Below are 8,024 nucleotides of genomic sequence, written 5' to 3'. Positions count from 1 at the left end.
CATTGTTAATTACAGCTCAGAACTCGGAGAGGACTGTTAATCTGTCAGGGGTGGTTTTTATTGCTGCTCTGCTGCCATCCCATTATACCATTATTATAGTTGCGGGTGCAGGCCTGTAATTGCTGTAAGTAGAAGGGAAAGGTAGGAGAGACTCAGGCTGCCTCGAGGCTTCTGGTCAGGGCAACCCCCCCTTCATCGTCTGTCCTGGCAAGGTTTCTAAAAATGATAACACCGCCCGCGAACAAACAGGCTCCTGTTCCAACTTGACTGCTGCTGCTGCCGCACCATCACCAGAAATGATCGGAAAGAGTGGATTTGTCTGTGTGGACTTCAACTCTTTCTGTCAGGAGTGTTGTAAAGATCAGACACACCGCTGGGCATCTCAGATCACAGGAGCCCACCCAGGTGGGGTGTCGTGTGTTTGTGCTGTAATGTGTGGCATACAAGGAAAAAAAAAAAAAGAAAGACTTCCTCAAAAACAACTTCGAGCCTGGCTGCTTTTTTTCTGCCTCTTTTCCTCAAAGCCAAATATAGACAAGCCACTGCCACGTCATCTGGCCCTCAGCACTTTCTAAAACCCTGAGAGAGGGCGAGATGGGGTTCAGAGCCTGTCACTCACTCACAGAGCCTCAGGGGATGTATTTTTTAGCATGTCTGTAATATAAGTGAATCCATATTTTCCACAAAAACCTAAAACAAATCGGGCTGTCGTGGAAATCAAGACAGTTTTATTGGAAAAAAAAAAGAAATAACCCAAAACAGTTAGAAAAATAAATACAGATAAAACCACTGGGGGTTACTCTCAGGGAACATTTCCACGTCTTCAAATCGCTTCCTCCTTTGGCAGCTCGGTCTCTTATATGTCATAACAACAATCAACCAAACAGTGTGGCCTATTTTCTCATGGCACCAACATAAGTCCAGCTTTTCTCTTCTCTCTTTCTGAATACCCACAATCCCATCTGAGTGACGGTTTGAGGATGTGTGTGAAAACTGTTGACATCTTGGAGCTGCTGTCTACACCTCGTCCTCGTTCAGCAGCATGTTGGGGATTCCTCTGGAGATGGGGAATTCTCGTCCTGATTCAGGGCACTGCAGACAGCCCTCTATCACCTCCACCTACAACACACACACACACACACACACACACACACACACAACACAACACAAGACAAGACAAGACAAGACAAGACAAGACAAGAGGTGTGAGACCACCACTAGATGTCACCATAGAGTAAAATAAACCACATGGCCGAAAGTATATGGACAGCCCTGTCACTATACTTTTGGTTTGGCCCAGGTCACCTAGTCTGGTAAGACTATCCTCATGACGTGAGCTAAACATTCTGTCTCGCTCTCTACATCAGTCTGGCCCCGCTGCTGCCCCAAACAGTTACAGTGGGTGGGAGTGCTTACCTTGACAGAAAAGCTCCTTCATCCAATCAACAAAACAAAACACTCGGGAACATCTTCTTCATCACAAATGGAGCCAGTTGATAAATCAAGTTTTTGCCAAGTTGTATTTTCTGTACTAGGGATTTGGAGCTGCCATTACTGTTCTGCAAGCTCATTTTATGTAATCAACTACAACACAGTCCCTGATTTGCTGCTTACACTTGGTCAACTGCGGTGCAGATTCCTGGTTGGCCCCAATTGGAATTTAATTTCTGGAAAGTGTTTGGGGCAGCAGTGGGACCAGACTGATACAGAGAGTGAAACATAATGTTGCGCTCACGTCATCAGGATGGTCTTACCAGGATGTAGGCCACTTAGTTCTGATTTAGGGAAATCATAATGCTACGGTACACACTGTATACTTGATATATGTCTTGATATATTTTTAATAGTCCCTCACCAACAGACTGTAAAAATAATGGACGTTGGACGAAAGGTGGTATATACAACATTCATTCACTCTGGACTGGGATTGCCTCCACACAGCTCTCACCTCTGACTTGACAAGTAAACATGGAGGTGACATTCGAAATGGCAGCTAGCAGTTGTTTATGCTAACCGGGCTAACAACAGTGCTGACAGAGCTAACATTTTAAACCTGGTGGGAAAGCGGAGGTTGGGCGTTACGCTTCCTCAATGACACTGTCCCACCACCTTGAGTCTGGACCAAGCAGCAACCTCCTGGGCTGAAAAATCAAGCCAGCACAACAGTGCTAAAGACTGTAGTTCCTAAAATGGCCACTTGAGGCTGGCTCAAAGACGAAGTCCCGTAGACAACCATGTTGAAATGCCCCACTTAACAGCAGAAATAAACATGTTTACAGCCTGGTATATATATAACAGATTTGGTCTCTTAGCTAATTTCAAAATACACGACAACTGTATGAGGGGTGAATTTTTATTTAACTCAGCTGTTCACATTTATTTAAGGCCTAAAGTTCTGCATATTTAGGGGTGGGCTGCTTTGGGTGACAAGCTGTTTTCGAGGTGTCACCACAGTCTTTTAATCAGATCCACCCTCTCATCCAAATATGGTCACTTCTGGCTCTAAAAATCCAAGTTGGCAACAGCAAAACTGCTGACCTCAAGGCTTCAAAATAGCAGTCAACAAACCAGTGGGTGACATCATGGTAGCTGTCATTGCTGAACTGAAAATTCCAACTGGATCGAGCATTACAGTCAGCCTTTGGCTGTGACTGTTGCCTGCCAAAATATCTGCTGGCTTGTTTGCTTGTCCACCAAACAATCGTAACCGCCGCAGCTTCCTCTGAGTCTGCGGCCATTTTCACAAGTATTCCCTTCTGCTACATGGCTAAAATGGCGACTATTCAAGGTGAGAATGGGAGTCACACGCACTAACATTCAAATGTGGACGGACTTTCTACCACAACACAGAACAGAGAGGCTTAGAGCACAACACATAAAGAGGTAGCATGACTTCATTCTCTGCTAAGGACACCTCACCTGAAAGCGTCTTTCGTCAGACGTATGTAACCCTTAACATGCTTGTTCCTACAATATTATAGCTTTCATTCACAACCTAATTGTACCAGCATTTTCCCTGAAATGTATCCAGGTCTTGAGTCGCAAAATTCACAGTACAGGTTCCCCAAATATTGATCCCAACTCCCATTCACACATTTCACAGCATGCTGAAATGTTCCTGAACATTTCAGGGATGGGCTGCATGTGTGAAAAGTTCTCAATGTTCTTGTGGCTGAATGGAAGCAAATTCCTGCAGTCAGGAACACAAGTCTTTTGGAAAGTCTTCCCAGAACAGTGGAGGCTGTCACAGCAGCACAAAGTGTCTGGGACATAGAGGGGCGGCTGTGGCTCCGCAGGAAGAGTGGGTCTTCCACTAATCACAGGGTTGATGGTGCGATCCCTGGCTCCTCTCTTACAATTAACGTGCGAGTATGTGAATGAGAGACAAAATGTATAGCACTTTGTCTCTCATTCACGTAGAAAAGCACTTTAGAAGAACCATCCATTTACCATTAACAGCAATGGTTTTGGAATAAGATGTTCAAGAATAATGTGTCATGTTTGGGAGTCAACATATTTTTGGCAATGCTGTGTTCATATTGGGGTTAGAACAATGACTATAACTAAAGTATTTTAGTTCCTGTGTTTGATCTCTACATAAATGGCACTCTCCGCTGCTGAATGGACGCGGTGCAGTTATGAAAAACACGACTGTGGAGGAAACGACCACATGAAAGCTTTGCTGCTAATTGCTATTGCCAGTAACAGATAAACAGAATTAGAAACAGGATGTAAAGTGCCGTCCGTACCTTTCTGTGTAACTCTGAGAGTGAATATTAAGCTGTTTGAGTTTTATACAAAAGGTGTACTGAAGTGTTCTACACAAAGATATCCCATAATTATTCTAATGATTCCTTCACTGTGTGAAGTGAAACAAGAGCAGGAAACACTGCTGGGGTCCACACTGTAAATAATGTCAAGACTCAAGAGGTGGTCTCTTTTCATAGAGTCCACAAACACAAAAGGACCAAGACACTCCATACTTTTAAAAAAATTGATTCAGGCTGGTGAAAATGTGGTTTGACTAAAAATTTAAGAGCTGAAATGACCTGTAAATTAGAATATTTTTTTAACCATCAGTAGAAAATCTACAGCCACACCAAATAGTTGGTAAATTGATTAGTCATCTGATGGAAAATGAATCTATTTTGATAACAGATTAATAGTTTTAGTCAAGATAAAATGCTGAATACTTTCTGATTCCAGCTTCTCCAATGAGAGGATTTACTGTTTTCTTTGGAAGCATTCTTTGGACATGTATACAGAACATTTAGTATACGTGTCTCAGTTGTTGTTTTTTTAAATGCAATTTGCGACATGCAGCCTCTTGCCTGTTTACTGTCGACTCTGGCTGTTGTACACAAACAAACTAGCCACCAAAGCTGGTTCAGAGATGTATGTCCAAAAGAAAAGCCCACACTTCTGTTCAGAAGCAGAAACCACCTGTTTTTTCTTATTACTATTTTTATGGCTTTTTTGCCTTTATTAGATACGACAGGTTGAGCGTGACGGGGGGAGAGAGGGGAATCGACACGCAGCAAAGGGCCACAGGTCGGAATTGAACACAAGACCGCTGCGGCAAGGATATAGCCTTTGTACATGGGGTGTCAGCTCTACCAGGTGAGCTATTACACGCCCCAGCACACCTTCGTTTAAACATTATGAAAGACTTGGTCATCAACAGGTTTTTGAATATGTGCAAATATCACAACTCCAACATTTTCTTCATTGGTTGAAGGAAGGAAAGCGGGAGGCTGTGTTCGTACGGCTGAACAAGTCCACCACTAGTGGAAAACTGTTCTGATGCAAAGAAGCAAAATGACAAGCAGCTTCACCTGTTCCACTTTTCCATATTTTGATGTTATAATGACGTGCTAGGGCAGTCAATCAAAGTATGCACAGCTCCATATAAACGGGAATATAAGTGAAATATTCATTTTCATTAGTCATGTAAACACCTTAGTAGGAAAATTGTCTTTTTCAGAACAAGGGCATAAAGTGCATATTTTGTACATGTAAACCTGGTCAGTGTAATTGAAATATTTTAGGGTTTGGACTGTTGGTCGGACAAAACACATTCAGATGCATCCTACTACTACATACTGTGGGATCAGGTACCGTCGCAGTCGAAACTCACCCACCAGCAGTGACAGGAATGACCTTACCTCTAACAGCACTCTGTGCACTTTCTTCAGGAACTCTTCGTTGTTCTCGAATTCTGGCAGCAGCTCACCTGGCAGGTCTTGCCGTTGACCCAACTACAGAGGGAAAAGAGACAGTAACAAGTGTTCAATTCGGGCAGTTATAAATTCATTAGTAGATTCTCCATCCACTGGTAAACAAGACACTACAGAAATAAAACATAATGACACAATATCCAGCACCCCAGTTATGGAATTCTGATTACTCAATACTAGTGGATCAAGTTTCAGGAGTACATATTTTAATAACCATTTCTTAATCTGCAACACTCCTCTGGAACACTGCTGCTGATACAAAGTACTCTACATTCACTCAAGTCCTATAAAGGATTCAAGTTTTCCAATAGTTAAAAAATATAATGCAACACAAGACAACATCTTGCAGTGAATCAATGAAGAACAGGTAACAAAAATAACAGAACAAAACACCTAACTCTTAATCCATCTTTTATTATATTGAGAGATTCTTCACAGCTTACAAGTTTTTACCATGTCTCTCTGGAATGTTCTAAGAATTATTTTGGTATCCATGTTTAAAATGTCACACAAGTTCTGACAGTCTCTGGTGCAGTCAGACTCACCACCTCTGCAGCCTGGACCAGAGCGCTCCACTGCAGTTTGGGGATCATCCGGCAGACAAACTGAGGGTTGAAGTCCACCTCATTCACTTTCACCTCAGTTGCCTACACAATGAAAACAGTCTATTAGTGTGGACATTCAGGGTCCTAAAAGTCAAGTCACTAAGGGGGCTTTACAATCTGCACAGCATATGACACCCTCTGTCCCTTTCAACCCTTGCGTCACATACAGAGAAACTATCCCCCCAACAACCCTTTAAAAAAGAAAAACATCAGAAACCTCAAGTCCAAGGAGAGATCCCTCTTCTTCCCCTGAACAGCAACGGCTGTCCCACTTTACACATTATGTGTGTTTACAATTATTTCCTCTGCCACTTGTTCCCAACAACCACTGACATAAAAGCACCTTGTATTTTACTCACCAGGGAACAGTAAGCTGAGATTAGACACACACTACTTATTGCTTTATTAAAAGGTATTTCAGAGGACATTTCATTACATATATTTCACATTAAGAATCCAGAAACTCAAATTAAATGGCAGAGAGTAAATATATTACACTGGGTAGCAAGTAGGGTGGGTTATTTTGACCACAGAAGTATTAAAATATTTAATATAAAGATGTAGTCAAGACATACAGCTGACTCTAGAGCTGTAAGTCTAATCAAGACTTGTGTATTTTTGTTTATTTCTACAGTTGAAGGAGATGAAGTTAAGTTTCTTTAACGTTACTGGTGCTAGCTTGCAAACATCTTGTTAGCTTGTTACTGAGCGCTACATGAATAACACAGTCACATGTTCAACGTAAAAACGTTACAAGTGGCATTTAACTACAAGTTACTTTCTCTGTTATTTAATTTAACTAATCCACATACCATAAAACACAGGACATTATATGGTGACGCTAGTAGTGTTAGCGTTAGCCGTGTAGCTCAGGTGTTGACAGTTTACCTTGATGAGCAGCGGGTATCCTTTGGTGACTCCCTTCACGTGAGATGTCAACATGTTGTGCGTGAGCAGCTTCATGTTTACAGACGACTGTCACTGCTTCAACTGTATTTTTATGGTAAATATACACAGAAATTTAAGTGTATTAGCTACGTTTGACTCACGCTGCAGCGTTTACCATCAGCGTTTACATGTGGACCGGAAGTGCTGCTGTTGCATCGCTAAAAAAGTCCGTCGAAGCTATTTCCGCCACCGTTGGTTCCGCTACTTAGACTTTTTTAAATATCAGTATGTCACTTTATTGGTCTCTTTAGAGTTTCTCACTCCGATAAGAATTTAGTTGAAACTAGGATGAATTGTAACAGCCTTTTCTTTGGTAATAATAACATGGCGGAACAAACATTCAGACAAACTTGGGACTGTACTGTACTTTTCAGAGGAGGGGGTGGCATTAGTATGACTTTATTTTTGTGTTTTTTAATCTTGACCCTTCCTTGAGCTACAGATATTTTTCCTTGAGCTTCCCTGAGTGACTGGAGGAAATCCATGACCCTCCTTTCACTATAAATAATCATATTTTTGTATATTCAAACAAAATGTGGGTATAGAGCCAACACAAGCATCACAGAGGGAGTCATCATCAAACAAACAGCCAGTTTCTTAAAGGATCTGTATGTAACATTCAGTAAATCCTTGTAATTAGTTACACCTCTCTCTGAGAGGCTTTTAGCAGTCAGTACACACTATAGCCTATACACTATAGTGAGTGAGCACCGGAGCATTGCTCAAAACAGTGACAAACAAGAGACTGACCGTAATCAACCAGGATTGTGTTAATAGAATGCTGGAAAATAAATTACAATTATATTTAGGGTACCGCTACTGTCGGCAATGTTTCTATATTTCATTTGAACCATTGGCTCCATGATACTAGCCTAACTAGTTTGATACTTGCAAATGACCTTACTGGCAGACATCGTTGATAATTTCTGTTTTCCCTGATAAATGGTGAAATTTTGATGATTTTTTTTAATGAGCATTTAAAGCTGTATCCCCTTAAAAAAATTATTTAAAATGCCTCTCTTGTTTTGCACCACATTCTCCCCTCTCATAAGTGACTAACAGTCCCTTACTCAAATTAAATAAGAAATAAAACCATTACAAGCAAACAAATCCTGTTCAAAATGCAGTTTTCTCAGCATATTTCACAGAACAATATCATATATCAATTACTGGATTATGGTTGCTGATGCATTTACATGTAAACAGTATTTTAGTGTTCTAGCTGACTGAGCTA

General features: G+C 41.3%; 1 protein-coding gene across 1 annotated transcript; it reads right to left on the bottom strand.

The window, feature by feature from the left end:
* Nucleotides 1-706: 706 nt before the first annotated feature.
* trmt112 (tRNA methyltransferase activator subunit 11-2) lies at nt 707-6,950 on the bottom strand. Its single transcript, XM_033618147.2, has 4 exons — nt 6,731-6,950; nt 5,783-5,884; nt 5,166-5,258; nt 707-1,119 (listed from the first exon to the last, which is right to left on the bottom strand). Exons 1-4 carry the CDS (start codon nt 6,803-6,805, stop codon nt 1,018-1,020), a joined length of 372 nt encoding a protein of 123 aa, XP_033474038.1. The 5' UTR covers nt 6,806-6,950; the 3' UTR covers nt 707-1,017.
* Nucleotides 6,951-8,024: the final 1,074 nt, after the last annotated feature.

This window comes from Epinephelus lanceolatus, chromosome 7 (genome assembly GCF_041903045.1).
Source record: "Epinephelus lanceolatus isolate andai-2023 chromosome 7, ASM4190304v1, whole genome shotgun sequence".
Classification (NCBI taxonomy): Eukaryota; Metazoa; Chordata; class Actinopteri; order Perciformes; family Serranidae; genus Epinephelus; species Epinephelus lanceolatus.
This window is presented reverse-complemented; position numbering and strand designations above follow the sequence as displayed.

Bases quoted from the DNA above. Each gene is read 5' to 3' on its own strand.
- trmt112 (XM_033618147.2), bottom strand. From the start codon at position 6,805: ATGAAGCTGCTCACGCACAACATGTTGACATCTCACGTGAAGGGAGTC. The intron at 5,259-5,782 runs GTGAGTCTGACT...TTCCCTCTGTAG, and splicing joins TGGTCCAGGCTGCAGAGGTG to TTGGGTCAACGGCAAGACCT. The intron at 1,120-5,165 runs GTAAGGTCATTC...TGTGTGTTGTAG, and splicing joins TGCACAGAGTGCTGTTAGAG to GTGGAGGTGATAGAGGGCTG.